Source organism: Sceloporus undulatus, chromosome 5, assembly GCF_019175285.1.
Source record: "Sceloporus undulatus isolate JIND9_A2432 ecotype Alabama chromosome 5, SceUnd_v1.1, whole genome shotgun sequence".
NCBI lineage: Eukaryota > Metazoa > Chordata > Lepidosauria > Squamata > Phrynosomatidae > Sceloporus > Sceloporus undulatus.
In genome coordinates, this window is record NC_056526.1 from 57182905 (window position 1) to 57201893 (window position 18989).

Sequence of the window (18989 nt, forward strand, 5' to 3'; positions counted from 1 at the left end):
GCCATGCCACTTAAACTGTCATCTAGGGAAGCAAGGACTAAAAAAATGGAATCAAGTTAAGAAAATAAAGTTTCTACATTGTGTTTCATTATTCAGAGATCTCTGGCTATAACAGATCTCATGAGAAGATCATCTAGACAGGGTCACCTCTTTCTTTCCCTCTCTTCCTTTTAAAATCCTTTCCCCAAATCCATCTTTTCCACAAAACCTTGGCTGAAACTAGATGAAGTGGCAATTATTTTTTTTAAATGCAAATTATATCAGATGGGAGGGAGGACAGATAATAAACAGAGAAAGATGGAGGTAGTATTTACAGTTCTCTTTCCTGAAGGTGAAACAGTCTTTTCTGAAGATATTTGTTGTTGCTGCTGTTGTGTGCCTTCAGGTCCTTTCAAACTTATGCAGACCCTAAGAAGAACCTATCATGAGATATCCTTGGCAAGACTTATTCGGGGGTATCCTTTACATCCCTCTGAAGCTGAGAGAGTGTGACTTGCTTAACAATGGCCTGCTGGACGAGATCAGTCAAATTACCAACTCAGACAGCTTCAAGAAAGCTGTCAAGACAGATCTTTTCTGGCAGGCCTTCCCGGAATAGCACTTGGCCAAAATGATCTCTCCCACATATGCTATGATTTCGCCCACCGTCTTTGATTTTAATGTTTATGTAATTTTAATCCTTAACTGTTTAATTCTTTTTAAGGGGGGGATATTGTGTATATATTGTTGTATTATTTTAATGATATACACCGCTTTGATTGTCTTAACAAAAAGCAGGATATAAATAAAAGTTCTATTATTATTATTATTATTAATTTATTAATATTACCAGGGGGTTTCCATGGCTGAGAAGAGTCATAGTCCAAAACTCAAAGTACTACACCATGCTGGCTCTATGAAGGTACAGTGGACCCTTGTTATACACCGGGGTTTGGATCCAAGATCCCCTGTGGATAACAAAATCCATGGATGCTCAAGTCCCACTAAATATAACGACATAGCAACATGGTGTCCCTTATGAAAATGGAAAATCAAGGTTTGATATTTGAAATTTACACTTTTTTGGAACATTTTCAAACTGTGGATGTTTGAATCCGTGTATAAAAAATCCGTGTATAAAAAATCCGTGTATAAGAAGGACCGACTGTACTGTATTTGCTTTGGGAGAAATCCTTGGGAGAAAAAATTAATTTAAACACATAAAGAGGGATTTGGTGGCTTAGTGGTTAAGATGCCAATTCTGATGATCGGAAGGTTGGCACTTTGAGCCCTGAGTGCTGCATGATGGGGTGAGCTCCTGTCACTAGTCCCAGCTTCTGCCAACCTAACAGTTCAAAAGCATGCAAATGCAAGTAGATAAACAGGTATCACTTGGGTGGGAAGGTAACAGCGTTCAGTGCAGTCATGCTGGTAGCATGACCACAAGAGTTGTCTTCGGACAATGCTGGCCCTTCGGCTTAGTAATAGAGATGAGCACTACCCCTAAAGTCAGTTATGACTAAACATTCATTTCAGGGGACTACCTTTACCTCTAAACACATAAAATAACTTCTAATATTTAAACACAATTAAATTAGGGACTTAAAAAACCTCACTAATAGAGAAAAGACATCACTCAATAGGCTAGCAGTTCCTGAAAGCTTGTTTGAATACAAAGGGCTTTTGCATGCTAGGAGGAAAACTGAGTCCTTGTCTAAATATACATAAAATTGCATGTTTAGCATTCTTCTTCAAGTGACGTTGTTGTTGTTGTTGTAGTGTGCCTTGAAGTCATTTCTGACTTATAGTGACCCTATACATACATATAATACATTTTAACTATATTTCCTGAGATCCCTAGCCATTTCCTTGGTTAATATAATACCCTTGATGATAAAATTCAGATTAGAAGAAGCTCCTGATGATAGATAATTCTGAGGATGTTTTTGTTTATGTTACATACATACAATTAAGAACAAACAGGAGTAATTTACCAGAGTAAGAATTGTACAGTATTAGAAATGCAAACATTTGGACCACTCCAACAGAATTGCTATTATTATTACTATTACTATTATTATTGTTATTATTATTATTATTATTATTATTATTATTATTATTATACTTTATTTATACATAGCACTGTAGATTTGCATTAAAAAGGATACTAGAGACTTTTTTCTGAGAGCTCTGCTTCCAAAGTGGCTGAGCCATTCCTTGTGGAGAAGACATTCCTAAAAGGGGGGAAAAAGAACAAATGATGGCACTTTAAAGCAGGAGGAGGGGAAACACAGAGCAACTGGGCAGAGAGCTTTGTCTCCTTTTCCTCAATGGAGGGGTGGCAATTGCTTTAAATGAGAAACATAAACAGCCAGAGACACTAAAAACGGAAGATGATAAAGCGAGGCTGACAAAGCAGCACAGAATAACAACAGCAACGTGGAGAAACTACAAATCCCAGGATTCCACAGTACTTAAAAAGCGGTGTCAAACCCTATTATTCCTGCAGCCCTTAAGACTCTACGAAGGAGAAGCCCTCTGCTGCTTCCCTCATTGCGGGAAAACGCATCAAGTCCCTTGACACGCGTTAATAGCGCGTTCACACGTTCAACGGCACTCACTTGCCTGCCTCCAGACAGCCTCTGCTTCATAAGACTTCCCGCCCTCAGGGTGCGCTTAACCATGAGCCGGAAGTAAAACCCAGAAACCGGAAGCACTTCCTGGACGATCCCTTGGGAGTGAGGGACGTGTAGGCGCTCTAGGAAGGTTGCCTAAGTAACTTAGCCACATGCATCTATGTTTATATACCGGAAACGCCGTCTACTGGCTGCACGCTGTCGAGTTTGGTATGAAAGGGTAATGTAGAGCGCCGCTCACAGCGCCACCTGCAGGCGAGGAGGACCGCTGACACAGGCGCAGATGAGGAAGGAGCCTATAGAAGAGGTCTCCCAAGGGAAAGGAGGGCTCTGGCCCAGAAGGTTAATGATGATAATACTGTAATAATAATATAATGTATTTAATATATGTTAGTGTATTTATTAATATATGTGTCTATATATAATACTAATAATATATAACTGTTGTAATCCGCTTTGATTCCTCTGCAAAAAAGCAGAATATAAATAATAATTATTATTATATTAAATACATTATCATATTAAATTTATTATCATTATTATATATATATATATATATATATATATATATATATATATATATATAGACACATATATGATTATAGTACTGTTAAGTGCAGTACTTAAAGGAGGACTTTATTGGTGGTGCCCAGCAGTCCTTTGCCCACAACGTTAATAATAATAATTGTAAAGTGTGTGTGTGTGTGTGTGTATATATATATATATATATATGTATGTATATAGATATAGAGAGAGTTGTAGAATAATGTATTTAATATATTAGTTTATTAATGTGTATGTGTGTATGTGTGTGTGTGTATATGTAATATACTAATGTAATATAATAGCTTTTATTAATTACTATTAATAATAATGAGTGTGTTTTAATGATGAATTGGTCACTTAACACTGTCAAGCCCTCTGAATTGAATCCCTAAAACCAAAACATACAGAAAGTTAAAACGTTACTAAAATATACATTACTACATTACTATTGGTACTGAGAAAATTTAAAACAAAGCCACTCAAAAGAATAATCATTTGTGTGTAGCATTGGGGGAATAAAGGCTTATGTCCTTGTTTGTATCATCAATAAAAAGATGTGTGTTTTGAATAATAATAATACCAACCCTAAGGCAAGCCTATCACAGGGTTTTCGTGGCAAGTTTAATCAGAGGAGGTTTGGCCATTACCATCCTTTGAGGCTGAGAGAGTGTGACTCTCCCAAGGTCACTCAGTGAGTCTACATGGCCAAGCAGGGATTTGAACCCTGGTCTCCAGAGTCATAGTGCAACGCTCAAACCACTGTGCCACACTGATTTAGTAATAATTACTATTAATATAATAATGCAATTACTATATTCATAACTCATTATTATATACTAATGTAATAATAATAATAGTACCCACCTCTCCCTATGGATCCAGGTGAGGAAGAACAACAATTAACAAACATACGACTTCAGTTAAAAACATATCAGTTAAAATGCCCATCCGTTTAAAATGACAAATAAGATACACGCTTATTAAAACAATTCACATTTAAAATTCATCATTTGACATTCACAATTTAAAAAGCATCTGGATAAGCCTTCTGGAAGAGACTGGTCTTCAATGCTGTTTTAAATTCAGACAGCGTATTCAGCTAAGGAATCTCTTCCCGCAGCTCATTCCAGTCTAGGGGCGACTGAAGAGAAAGTCCTCTGATTAGCGTCGACTTAGTCCTGGCTGACTGGAGTCAATGCCCACCAGAGGACCTGAGTAGTTTTTAGCAAGTTTTTTGGGCTATGTGGCCATGTTCTAGAAGAGTTTATTCCTGACTTTTTGCCATCATCTGTGGCTGGCATCTTCAGAAAATGCTGGCATGGAAGTGAGTGGGATGGATTATATATACACACACACACACACACAGTGTGACCCTCGGTTGGAAGGAGTGGTTTGCATGTTCATCTGTGTATTGTTCTGCTGTTGAATAGCAAGGCCTCAGGGTCAGAGGATATGCAAAAAGGGTTTGTGTCTATTTAATTAGTTTAAATAGATTGTGTCTATTTATTTATACATACATACAGTGGGCCCTCAGTATCCGCGGATACCAAAATATTTATATACTCAAGTCCCATTTACTTCAATGGTAGCGCAGCCACCTCCTCCCACCTCACACACCATGCCTTCCTCTTCCTCCTACCGCCTCACCTTGGTGCGCATTCCTCCTCCTCCCGCTTGTGCTGTGCCTTCCTCCTCCTCTCCTCTCCCTCCTCCTGCTGCTGCCATGCCGCCTCTTCCTCCTCCCTCCCCCACTAGCTTGCTATCCACAGATGCTCAAATCCGCAAATGGCAAGTCCGTGTAAGGAGGGCCCACTGTATATTATATTATAAATAGACACAATCCCCTTTTGCATATTCTTCCACCTTGAGGCCTCTTTTCCTTCTGCTTTACTTAAGCCTTATTGTCTTTTTCAGTGAGTCATGTCTTCTCATGATATGGCCAAAGTATGACAACCTCAGTTTTGTCAGCTTGGCTTCTAGGGAAAGTAGAAGTCTTGATTTGCTCTAGGACCCCTTATTGGTCGTTTTAGCACTTCATAGAACTTTTATCCAGTGCCACATTTCAAATGAGTTCATGTTCTTCCTCTCAGCTTTCTTCACTATCCAGCTTTTACAACCATGCATAGAAATGACAAGTATGATGGCATGGACAAGCCTAACTTTGGTATTCAAATGTTACATCTTTACATTTCAGGATCTTGTTTAGTTCCTTCGTAGTTGCCATTCCAAATCCTAGTTTTGTTTTGAATTTCTTATGCCTCTCATCTTTCCTTAAACTGCTTGAAGATATTCATCTGTCGAGGTTTCACTGGCTTCCATGTTTTTTATGCATGATTTTTATACAATGTTCTGTTCAGCAATCTAGCAGTTGCATTTCAGCTAGCTGTAGCTTCTGAGTTGTCTTCAGAGTGCATTGCAATAGTCTACTTGGTTACATTCACATCAACTATTATGACTAAGTTATCCCTGTGTGGCAGACCAGTTGGAGGTGGCCCCAGGTACTCCAAGCCATGGAATCCACCGGGACTATACTGATAGATATGGATCTAAGAATACTCCAGAACTGAACATCTACACAGCAGTTGTTGCAAAAAGAGCAATTCTGATAGAGGACCTGCCCCTCAATTTCACAATGTAGCTAGAGTAAGTTAAACAGAGCTGCAGCTAAGGCTCGCACTGAAACATACAGGTTTAGATTCTTGTTGAGGATACATTTGCGTCTGTGTTCTTTTTGGATGTTGCCAAGAAGGTATTCAATACCTCCTTGCACAACATTTAACACCATCCATAGCAGCTTGCATGTACCAGGATGCTACTGTGACCATTTATTGGCTAGAAAGGGATAGTAGGAGTACCCTGGCAGCACTCCAATGTAGTTTTATAGGCCTGTTACAGACTGCCAGAATAAAGCTGCTTTGGGTCTCTTTGGAGGTATGCTATTTAAATGATGCATGCACCATAAGAATCCAGAAGCTGCACCAAAGCTGCACTCCTATGCTTAGGAATGGAGTGTGGCTTTGGCGCGACCTCCGGACTCTTAGGACCCATGCATCATTTAAATAGCATACCTCCAAAGAGACCCAAAGCAGCTTTATTTTGGCAGTCTGTAACAGGCCATAGACAGATGAGTGCTGGTGTTTCCCTCTCAGATCTCATCATTCACTAAAGAAGATAGGAGAAGGCACAATTTCTTTAAAATCTTATGGAAAAGGTAGGATTGTACATAAAAGGTTGACCAGAAGCATAATATATACTGGTGTCTGGCACAATATTTAATATTAGTTAGAAATACCATGTGCAGTTATCATTTTCTAAGAGGAAAATATGTACTTTTCAACAAAAATGAAATTTTAGGGCCAATTCTATATCTTGCTGTTGTGCCTTTGCTATCCCAGCATAGCTAAACAAGCTACATGTCTTTTTTGATCTCCTTACCATTCCTGAACTTCATAAACAGAGTGTAAGAAGAAATCCCTTCTGCTCTAAAATTAAAAGCCCAGCCAAGTGATAATAATTAAAATCAATTAAGGTATGAAATATGAAAATTTATTAACCAAAAAAGCCTTTATTGAACTGAAGTGACTAGCTTGAGTGGAAATGTTGCCGTGAATGCGTCTCCAAAATTAGGTTACTAATAAGACACAGTGATGAGAAGTCAATAAATGTTACATTACTATGTTGGTTCTTTACTTAAAGTCTAGTTCTCTTGGATTTTTGCAAAAATTACCAAGAGACTGCTTTAATGGGCATGGCTCTGTGCTATGGACTTCTGGGAATTCCCAAAATTCCATAGCATGGAGCTATGACCATTTAAGGGGTCTCAAACCGGATTCTTTCTGCGGTGCAGATGCAGCTTGACTTTTGGTTAGGATTGGGTTTTAGGTCACTAGACACAAGCCACTTATTCAAGAGTACAGTTGTTCATTGAGATGAAATGAATTAAGGGGCTTTTGAAGTCAGCAAAATCTTTCCCCATCTCATTTCTAAAGAGAAAGAATCCTTATTACTGAAACCAGATGCTTCTTTATATCTAGAAAATCTAGACAATGCCAGGACCCTTCCAGTTTGATCTAAAGAAATGCAAGGTTTTGCAATATAGCTCCTTGGGGCTTGTGTGTGTGTGTGATTACAGTTAGAGAACAAAACTGCAATTTCACTGATGCTCTATAGCCCTGTAATGAAAGAAAGAAAGAAAGAAAGAAAGAAAGAAAAGGGAATATATTGTTCTAGTCTTGGAATTAAAAAGAAACTAAAATAGTGTTTGGAATTGGCAGAATATATTCCAGGACAACAGGAAAAGTTATTGGGATATTTTTAAAACAATCCCTGAGAACTACAACAAAAAATTCTGCAACATCCCAGCACATTTGCCCGCTTTGGAGAAGTCCTCAGAAAGCTGAAGAAACATTTGAAGTCATGCATAGTAGAGTCACAAATAACATTAAAATACCTTAAGAATTTACTATCATGCAATGCTTGACTACTATCTAGAATATTTTGTTAGTTTGTCTTGAAGACATATCTGTCCAAACAGCCTGCATCATTAAAATTCAGTTTGCAAAATTCAAAAATTGTTTGATTTTACCAAATTTAAAATAAATATTCCAGGATGTTTGTACTAACATATTAGGATGTGCTCAGTTACCATGTGAAATTATAACAAACTATGAATGGTAAATTGGATATATTAATCCTAAAACAGAGTTATGAATCTCATTATGAGATATGTTTATATGATGTAAAATTAAAAAGTGGTCAGTGCTGTACTGGGACTTTGAAGAATTCACCTTTCTTAAAACAGATACTCAGCAATGGTGGTTGATCCAATTCCAGAAAGTTGTGTTGAAACAGGAAGTTATTAGAATATTAGTGATTAGCACAGCCTTGATGGCTTATTAGTTAAACTGGGCTAAGTGTTATATAAAAGACAAATAACAGTTCCTTGCAGTTCTAAATTCTTTTTGTCCAAGTAATGTTTTAACACCTTGTGGTTGACATCAGCAAGAGATACAAAACATTCAGTTACAGCTAGTTGTAATGCAAGCCCTTGCATGGCAATCCAAATTTATTGAACTACTGATGCTAAGTCATACAAAATTGCACCACTTTTAATTAAGGCTTTTAGTTTACATTTGGCCACCTCAAAGCAGTTGTAACATTAGGTTGGTCAATTTAAATACTGTGGCTCCCTGTTGGATTTTACACGCAATCTTTACACCCAAACGTTAATGCATACAAAGCAACAAGGCATTGTTAAATAAATCAGCAAAAAGGTAATTACTGCAACTTAGGCCCTGGGACCAATTACACATGATTAAAATTACTTCCCACATTCACATCCACAGTACTCGTCCACCATTTAACATCTCAACCAAAACATTACACATGTAAAACAATCACTAACAGGCAAAAGTACTAAACCTGTATATTTGGTATTGCAAATACACTTATGCATGAGCAAGCAAGGGAATTCACAGTGAGAATCTACAGCTGCAGAAGCCCAAAAATGATTTACAAAAAATTGTTAAATCATTAAAAAATTGTTTTAAAATATACACTTCTTGTTGTAGACCCCCACTGTACACACAACTATAAACATTGTTCCCTATGTAAACAAGGAAAAGGAAACATACAATAAAAGGTTGAAAAATCTGGACATTTCCTTCCCAACAGATATTAAAGGCAATGTCTTTAGGCAGACATTATACTGAAAGGACTCATTTTAATAAGACTAGATCACTGTCTCCACAGGTTTTTATCCTAAAATTAAAAAACTAGATAGCTGTTGTGTTAATCAAAGCGCTTTTGTACAATACAATGATGATCCTGTATTTCTTTTAAAAAAGTTACAGTAAGCTACAAATACCAATGAAGCAAAGTTATCTGGAGTAGTCTATATAGGAGCTCTTTGGACTTTCTTTTATTACGCTAAAATAGTGGTGCTTTTAGGATTTACATTATTGTACTCTCCAATAGGAAGTATGGGGTTTGTTGCAGGTACAGTACAGTTTTCATACATGTACAACATTGGTGGATGAACAATGTCTCTTATCTGTAATACTGGATGTAGGCTCTGGTTTTACCAGTTGCATACACATAGATCATTTATAAGTAAAAATCTCTTGTGACACTGGAAAGTGATTAGAATGTGCAAACTGATGTAGTAGCTGTCATCCATTTCATTAGGGTACCACCACAGGAAAGTCCATTTAAGATGTTGGTAGATTTAATAAAGTTGGAACGCTGGCACTGTTGTAGTCAGCAACAGTTTTTCAGACCTAGAGCAATGAAGAAAGAAACCAGGAAGATTTAGCACTCAGATAGCATCTAGGCAATGACGGAGAATCACTGTGTTATAAACATTTCATATTTCAGGTGGTAGTCTGGCTTTTCATCCTCCTGGTGTTTAGTATAATTCATCTGCTATGCTAGGATCTTCAAACAAACTGGATTAAATATTTATAATAAAAATCAAACCCAGAGAAAGCATGAACCAGAAAGTGTTCTGAACATCCACAGACTTTGAGAACTGAAATATGTATAGATAATCCATGTACGTCTTTATATTCCACTTCTATCAAGAGGGTGAAAATTTTATGCTGGGGCAGGCAACTTCCCCAGATGTGGAGGCCATACAACTTCTCTGCCAGACTCAGGCTGCATCTTCACCCCATTTGTTTACTTTTTTACTGAAATTAAAATATAGTTATTGCTATATTTTGTTTTAAACATAATTTTGAGAATGTGACAACAGTATTGGCTGTACATGTTGTCCAACTGGCGTACATTTTGATGCTAATTGCATGTGGTATTTTTGCTGATGCTTAATCACTCATTCATTGGGTAACAGTTTCAAAATTTGTACTAATATTCCCTAAAATAGACTTTATGTTTTACTGTTATTTACAGTGTATAATATGGGGTTCATTATCACCCCAATTTCTCTCTCTCTACTTAGCCTCTGTATTATTTTCACTTTCCCATATTTTTGAGTTTGTCCTTAATCTCATGTTCTTCCTTTCAGACCTAACAATTGACTTGGATCACAACTATGTCTCTCAGAACAGAGTTTTCCTACCTTCCTCTTCTCACAGCATAAAAGTTATTTTGGGGGTGCTGTGAGCCAGTAGTACTCATGCAATAGAGATTCTTGAGAAGAGCAGAGAGCAGAGGTCATTGAAGCAGAGTAAGGAAAAAAGCATAAAAATCAGAGACTCTTCTATTATGAACAGAAATGCCTTCTGTTTGCACAGGGGTATGTTTGGAACTAAGATACATCCTACATACAGGTTACAATTCTTCATCTGTAGCCAGTTTGGTACCCTCTTATCCCTCAAAACTAAAATTTAAAAGATCAAAACCATTTAATGCAAGACATATTTCAAACAATCAACTTGATTAGCACTTCAAAAATAGGCTATGAGTCTTTCATTATCTCAGAGGGGCGGGATACAAATAAATTATTATTATTATTATTATTATTGTTATTGTTATTGTTTGCTCTCAGTCTTACCTGGCTCAGTGCTACAGTACACACATGTATTAAAGTAGCTGACATGACGACTTTTTGCGTGCTTTTCCAGGCACAGGTGTTTTTCTGTTAATTTGTCGCACAAGGTCATAAAAGATCTGTAAACAAGGAGTATCATATATGAAACATTTGACAAATTTAAGTCATTTTTAGATTTCAAAAAGCTACAAAGATGAAAATGTTTTACTGTGAAATCAGAATATACCTAAAAACCCCAAAACAAACCACCGCCACCAAAAAAATAAAACCTTAGGCTTCTTCCTGCACTGCAGTACATTGGGATATCTGCTTTTTCTACCACTATAAGATCGCTTGATCCAATTTCAACAGATGTCATTATTTATTCCCTTTCTGGTAATCTTGCACAAGAAACCAAAAATACAATATGTAATTGGGTGGACTTGCTGTTTTAAAAGTCATTATAGATTTGTATGTGTGTGGTAATTGATGCAATTCTATTAATTACCCAATTATTAAAATATATCCAGAGGTAGCCTGGATATGTATTAAAACTGCAATTTTGGGGGCACAGTTGCAGGACATCCACGTGACATTTGTTCATTTATGAGGATTTTTCTCAGATTTTTTCTTTCGTTCAGCCACTGATAATCAAAACACCTCCCTGATTCCTCAACACAGTTTAAATTCGTTGATGGTTAAAAAGCATTTGGGGGGATTTGATGCTTTTAAACGAGAACTCCTGTTGGCTAGGCTCAGGAAACCCCTGAACTGGTCACATCAGATCTAAAAACTAGTTTGCCAATTCTAGGGATGCATGTGTTGAAGGCACTTTTTGTGGTGGGTGGGAAAACTTCAGGAAGTGCAAACATGTTCCTCCCAAACTCTGTTATAAAACATTTTCCAACCATTTAATTACTAATCTTTAAAAGATATAGTTAAACTTCAAAAAGAATATCCATTTTTGCCTTAGCACCACAAGACACTGCTATGAGGCCAATGAGTGTATTTTAGTAAGCATTTTTTAAAGCAAGAGTCCAATGGTTCTACAGACTGGACAACATGTCTAATTCCCTCTGTTCCACATGACAAGAACAAGCAAGACCCTTTGAATTCTCACTTCAGTTCTCCGGGAACTGCAGGGGCCTACAAGAAGGAAGGTCCTATTTGTGTCTTAAATGCACCCTGTTTAGATTATTGTACAACTGGTTACTTTTTAAAAGTGTTTGGAAACTTCTACTGGTCAAAGCATCACAGTGTGACTGATGATTAAGGCTGGTACATGCTACCAATCATTCAATGGCTGCTGACCTGTTTTTAGGTACAATTCTAAGTACAGCCTATGACTATAAAGCCTTGTACAGTTTAGTCCAGATTATATGAAAGAATGTATTTTCCCATATGTGCATACTCAGGCTTTGAAATGTTTGGTCTCACCACCCACAAAGGCATGTCTGGGGTCAACTGCCTTAGTTGTTCTCAGACTGAGAAACTATTTACCATGGCAGGCTCCCACCCTGCGATCCTTCTACCAGCAGGCAAAAACATATTTATTTAGGCATTTGGCAAATGAGAAGTTAAGGGGCTTTTTTTACCATGGAAGTACTCTGATGTTCCTCACTGATGTATTTTAAACTGTATTTTTTTTTAATCTAATTGATCTAAATCCCAGAACAGACCCAATCTATGGGAACTTGTTAAATCAACATTCATAGAATATCCAGTGATTTGATGGGCCTACTCTGACTGAGACTAGCAAATGGATTTAGGTCACTGTGTTTTGAATATTTGAATTTGTTTGTTTTAATTACATTTTGTTGTCAGCTGCCTTTAGTTCCACTTTCGGGGGGAAAAGTTGAGAAATAAATCCAGTAAATATATACTTTCTGAACACTCAAATTAACTACTACTACATTTCCCCACAATTCATGAAAGGATAGTTTATGTTCCTTCTTTCTGGACTTCTTTGAGACTTAAGAGAATCGCCGATGATCACAAATATTGCCTGACTATCAAATTAAACCAAAAGACTTACTTCAAATCTTGAAGACCATGCATCAAAAATAAATTTTAGATGTCTAGAACTGCTAATTAGTTTTTTGAAATCCATATTACAATTACAGGATAGAATGGCTGCACTAATGAAACTATCACATTAGAAGGATATAAACAACAACAAAAATTATAAAGTAGTAACATTCAAAATCTCAATCCAGAAACTCTAGGAAAGTGCAAACAACACTGAAAGCTTAATATATAATAAGCTTATCTGGAATTTGAAAATCCAAAATACTCCAAAATTGTCCACATGGGTGGTTAACATAGCAATACCTTTGCTTTCTGATGGTTCAATGTACACAAACTTTGTTTCACGCATTAAATTACTAAAAAAAATTGTATAAAATTACATTATGGCTATGTGTATAAGATATATACAAATCATAAATAAAATTTATGATTAGACTTGGGTCCGATCTCCAAAATATCTCATTATGTATATGCAAATATTCTAAAATCTAGAAAAATGTGAAATCCAAAACATTTCTGGTCTCAGGCATTTTGCATAAGAGAGACTCAACCTGTATTAAAATAATATTTGTCCTTCGTTCAAGGAAAACTAATTACACCTATAACCCATTCTTCTGACATAGGCCATAGCAGTTTACACAGCTTTTCCAGACTACCAAAGTCTGAATTATCCTGTTGATTTCAACAGGACCTCGGCACAAATTATACCCTATGTATAATTTAATGTCAGAAGATTAATATTATGAGCAATAAAATAGGAGCTGTTAATGATGACTACATGGCTGCTGGATAAAACAAATACAGTTCAATTAAAAGCTTAGAATATTTATCCTTACCTCATTAACATTTATCTTTGATTTTGCAGAAGACTCTAAAAACGCACAGTTATTCCACTGTCTTGCTAAATTCTGTCCTTGTTCCTTCCCCACAACTCTTTCATCTTCCAAATCGCACTTGTTGCCAACCAGAATCATTGGTACCTGAAATAATAAAGAGTAATGCATAAAGCTTAAATAAGCATATTGAACACCTGCTATTGTGGGGAATTAGGAGATCACAAGAAACTATCATAAACTATTGGTTTGGACTGAAACTGACAAGACATGAGACTAAAAGCAGCAGGTAATAGGAGGTGGTAAAATGTAATTTCTGGGATTCTGGCAACCATGAACACACACAATTACTCTTGCAACAGTGATACTAAAGGGCATTACTGCACCTCCTCAGCTAAGAACGAGATGGACCCCCAAGGAAGTAGGGTGAAGGGAAAAGAACAGGGGAAAATTCCCACTTCTTTTTTTTATCTGTGTACATGCTGTAAAAAGAGAGTTGTTTCTCCACATTCGCTGGGGTTAGATGTGAAGGACCCCTGTGAATGTGGAAAAACCACACATAAAAAAGCACTATTCTTTTTACCTAAGAGAGCACCTCTCTAGGAATCTCCACGTCCTCCAGTGCAACTCTGTGGTCAACATCTGCAAGAGGCTGATCACAGAATCATGCTGGAAGAACTACAGATGCCTAGAGAAGTGTTTTCTCTAGGAACCTCTAGGCTTTCCAGCAAAACTCTATGGTCAACTTCTGACAGAGTTGCCCTAGATGATCTAGAGATTCCTGGAGAGAATATATTAATCAAAACTGCAAAAAATCAAATCTGCAAAAGCCAAAGCCACAAATGTGGAGGGCCAACTGTAGTTCTGTTTTATCTCAATATTTAGAGAACTGAAAGTGGGGTAAGGGAACTGGAATCCATTTATCCAGTTCATAACTGGAGAAAATGGCCCATGGGGATGGGAAAGTTTCATGGGATCATCATGGAGAATATATTGCAAGGTTCTTATTCAAAAAATTGCCTGGGGACTACCAGGACAATTTAGTTGTCTCCCACCTTGATCCCTCCACATCAGCATTACCCAGACAGGTGATGCTATAAAGTATATTGCAATATACAGCAACAGAGTTAATAAAAATCTTGACAAGTTAAATTGCTAGATGGTCTTAACCTATCATACGATAGATATATTTTTCTGCAAGATGTTTTGAAGATTGTTCCCATCTAGTGAAAATTTAATGTTTCTAGGTATATTCATTCAAGAAATGGTACCTATATATCTCTTAACAGCAAAAAAATCAGGTTACTTTTAATGGGCACTATTGATTATCATAAACATTTTAAGACATTTTAACCTTCTGAAGCAAGTGCCGCCACTACCTAGCAACAGTCTCATTTGACAGTTCTTCCTGTATTGACATTTGGGGTTAACAAGAGAAAAAATAAAATCAAAATTCTCACAGTCCAGCTCTATATATGATTTTTAATTCTTGCTCATTGCTTTGCTTATTTTCTCTTGACCCCTTTTGAAAAAAATCCTATAAGCATGGGTGGGAATCATACAGCCCTCGAGAGATTGTTGAACTATAGGTATCAACATTCCTCAGCATTATCTAGAATGACTAGCATAGGTGAGAATGGTAGTCCAACAACATCTGGAATGCCATCTCATTTCCACCCATGACCTGAAGAATATCCTCTATGTGTTTTTTAGTCTCTTTTATTTCATTTAGAGCTTTGCAACAAGTCTGTTCCACTTCAACTACAATTTACAACTACAGCAATTATGAGGCTACTATCCATAGATTTCTGCTGAGTGGTCACATTTAGAATTGAGAAGCAAGGAGCCCATTATTACCCAGATAAACTTATTAAGGTAAATTTATGAAGACAATCTGTTAGTCATTTCCCTACAAAGTTTTGTAACCTACTCACATCATCAGTGTCTTTAACTCGAAGAATCTGTTCCCTTAGATCCTGTAAGTCATTAAATGTGGATTGTGCTGTAATGGAATATACTAAAGCAAATCCTTGACCATTTTTCATGTAGAGGTCTCTCATGGCTGTAAACTGTTCCTGTTAACACAAGGATGGAAATGGAGAACTCAGATTTTGACAAAAGCAACATGACTTTGATAACTCTGAAGACTAATCACACAACTGGCTTTTTAAAGCCCAAGCCTCTTCCTAGTTTTTAAAAAGAAAAAGTGGATAACTATTTTTATGATGAATTTTGCATAAAAAGTGAAAAGTTAATATGTAACATAATGCAACAGGGGTTTTCAAGGATGACATTTTTTTTCTTTTTAATCCCTTTCCTATTTTTATAGCAAACATGAGTTATAAATAGAAACAAAACCAGGTATGCTACTCCTTCACAGGTAAAATAACTGTTTTGTATAAAGAAAGGCTATGTTTTTCTACACTGATTTATTCAAATTCACATTCTTTTCAGTCATTTTACTAGTCCAGACATATACCAGTTTTTAAAAAGAGCAGCCTGGAAAAGGCTAAATCAAGAAACAGCTTTACATTCCAAGATTTTACATATAATTAGCATCACAAGAGAAATAACTATGCAATAGTCTTTCAAACTTCTTGAACACAGCTCTGTGGGCCTGTTAAAAATATCCCATCATTAGTTTGCAGTGCCTTCATTCCACCCCCTTTAAAAACTATATGATGGACAGTGTGCCCTTAGTATATGTGGGGATTTGTTTCAGATGCCCCTGCATAAGGGAAAAACTGCGGGACCTCAAGTCCTATTTGTTTCAATGGCTGCGCATTCTACAGGCACACGCGCCGTTATAACATCTGGGGCTTGCCATCTGTGTCAGCTTAAGGCCACGTATGGGGCGGGCACATTCTATATGCTATTGTATACAATAGCGTATCCTGACAAATCTTTAAAACAATACCCAAATAAAGCTAAAAACGTAACAGTCCAACTAAACTATTTTTGGCTACTGGGAGGATAATACATTTGCACAGTATATAAAATTAATAGGGCAAATTTATTGTCAATAGCTCACATTTCAATTAAGAAGTTCACTTAAGGGAACAACAATTTATTTATTTTTAAATCCACATCCGGCACTTTTATCAGTCCTTCTATTTACCACTAATTCCACTTGTTTCTACCAAAATGGTACAGCAGGCTAAGTTATTTGTGCATTAATGAAAAACTACAATGATATGCTAAGTATAGTCAGGAAATGCTAACAAAAATTTAGACTATTTTAAAGCCTAACAGTATTATGAGTTGGCCTGCAACAGTTATGTTTTATTTTACATACCGTTCCTGCTGTGTCTAAGATTTCAAGCATACATTGTTGTGCATCTACTTCAACTTGCTGTCAAAAGAACAGAAGCAAATTTGTACTGAAGCATAGATCATGAAATTTCAGAAACTCAATTGCTTGCATTTACAAGTTATATCCACAATGCACAAGGTTTTGTCCCTTACCATATTCAAAGCAAATGGCAGGCTGTAAGAGAGTTTAAGAGTTTATATAATAAAATAGCAAAATGGTTATTTTTTCTTGGGTCACCATGTTAACGAGGGAAGAGACAGCATACGAGGAACAAAATGTCAGTGAAAATTTATAGCACCTGTTAACAACTGTAATATTTGCTAACAGAAAATTCATTTTTATTAATACATAATGCCTCTGACTGTGGTTTATGGTAGTGAGAGACTTGCCTTTCCTTACTTGCCTATTAAGGTTAGAGTCTTCTGTTTCTCTATTCCTTATTCCCCAGTAAATATATTTTCTCTTTAGCTCCCCCTTGATTTTTCTACTGCACTTCAGCTTATCTGAGAATCAATAATTTCATTTCCTTAGGAGAACAGGCACTACCATTCTACTCTTGGTTGTTTTATTCTCTCAAGAGAATGTTCATGAACACCCTACAATATCATATCAACTCAGGCAATTCTGCGACAAACTGTAATGACATTCACAAAATTACGTAGTGCATTATATATGCACACATTAGACCTAAGGTCAATTACTGTTTGGCATTAACCGAAGCTTTGTCTTTAATATAACTGATGTTAGTTGACATTCTACCTACATCCTTGACTGATGTTAGCATGTTTATTATCATTAACACCACAATATATATATATATATATATATATATATATATATATATATATTGCTTTTTGTTTGTACAAATCCCAAAGCAGTTTGCAACATCACAGAATAATAAAACAAACCAATAAAAAAAGTGTAATGATGTCCTAAACAGCCCTGGACTGTTACATGCTCCCTTTCTTTCTCTTTATCCAATATTTCCTTTTAGCAAGCCTCAGAGCAGCTAGCATGGGGGTCCACTTTGTCTTCCATTCTGAGAATAAATAATTCCATACCCACTACATTCTCTTGGAACAGGGGTGAGGAACCTACCGGTCTCCAGGTTCTGATGAACTACCATTCCCACCATGCCTCACCACCAGTCAAGCTGAAGGAAATTTTAGTCAGGGTCATGAGGGCTTGATTTTAACTCCTCCCCTTATGGTGAAGCTGAAGTTTCTACTACTGATATAATAGGGTTTGGATAGTTACTTTGTCAATTATAGTGTTCAAGACAAAGCCTAGCATCTTCCCTAAGCCAAGGTATCACCATACTTTTTACATTCTAGATTCTGAAAGCTAGGCCAAGCTTCTAGCCAATCCATTCCCATCTAACTGGAAAAGTCTGTAAGCCTCATTTCTCATGCTGAATTGATATGCTCCTTGGCTACTGAGAGTAACAGAGCAGGCAACTTTTACTCTTTTGGACAACAATTCTTCCTCATCTCAGCTAAGTGATATCAAATGGTGGACTAGAGTTTTGCAAAGTCCAGGTTGAGTATCCCTTATCAGGAATTCCAAAATCCGAAATAGTCCAAAACTGTCCATATGGGTGGTTGAGATAGTGACACCTTTGCTTTCTGATGGTCCCATGTACACAAACTTTGTTTCATGCAAAAAATTATTTAAAATACTGTGTATAAAACTACCTTCAGGCTATGTGCACAAGGTGTATATGAAACACAAATGAATTTTGTGTTTAGAGTTGGGTCCCATCTCCAAGACGTATATGCCAATTTTTCAAAATCCAAAAAAATGCAAAATGCAAAATACTTCTGGTCTCAAGCCTTTCAGATAAGGGAGACTCAACGGGTATCAAATATGCTGTTGAATTAATGATACCAACTTAAAATACTGTAATATACATACCTTTCTGTAGGAGTCTTCTATCGTAGGATCATACTTCTCAACAAATATTCCTTGAACAAACTGTACAGTCTACAACAAAAGACAGTGGTTATAAACAATTGTTTGGATTAACTAGAATCTCAATTTTAAACCATGAAGTTTACATACACAAAATCTGCACACACAAAAGCTATTTTTAGCTTGTTGGTTATGTTATGGTGGTTGTTAATGGCCTTCAAGCTGACTTCCACCTATGGCAACCCTATGAATGG

General features: G+C 36.6%; 2 protein-coding genes across 5 annotated transcripts in view; both read right to left on the reverse strand.

Moving 5' to 3' along the window:
* NUP107 (nucleoporin 107) overlaps positions 1 to 2714 on the reverse strand; it is a 30842-nt gene extending 28128 nt beyond the window's left edge. Inside the window, exons 1-2 of one of the 3 annotated variants that reach the window (XM_042467810.1) lie at positions 2605 to 2714; positions 2148 to 2213 (exon numbers count right to left, since the gene is read on the reverse strand). In XM_042467810.1, coding sequence (XP_042323744.1) covers positions 2148 to 2213; positions 2605 to 2663 — 125 coding nt within the window. In that variant the 5' untranslated portion in view covers positions 2664 to 2714. Of the gene's footprint in view, positions 1 to 2147; positions 2214 to 2600 lie in introns of all 3 variants that reach the window. The other 2 variants (XM_042467811.1, XM_042467812.1) reach the window with 2 other exon arrangements.
* A 5479-nt stretch (positions 2715 to 8193) lies between these two features.
* Positions 8194 to 18989, reverse strand: part of RAP1B (RAP1B, member of RAS oncogene family) — a 38821-nt gene continuing 28025 nt past the window's right edge. For both annotated transcript variants that reach the window (XM_042467813.1, XM_042467814.1), the window contains exons 3-8: positions 18739 to 18807; positions 16807 to 16863; positions 15446 to 15586; positions 13515 to 13658; positions 10675 to 10790; positions 8194 to 9439 (exon numbers count right to left, since the gene is read on the reverse strand). In XM_042467813.1, the coding sequence (XP_042323747.1) occupies positions 10704 to 10790; positions 13515 to 13658; positions 15446 to 15586; positions 16807 to 16863; positions 18739 to 18807 (498 nt within the window). In that variant the 3' untranslated portion in view covers positions 8194 to 9439; positions 10675 to 10703. The remainder of the gene's footprint in view (positions 9440 to 10674; positions 10791 to 13514; positions 13659 to 15445; positions 15587 to 16806; positions 16864 to 18738; positions 18808 to 18989) is intronic.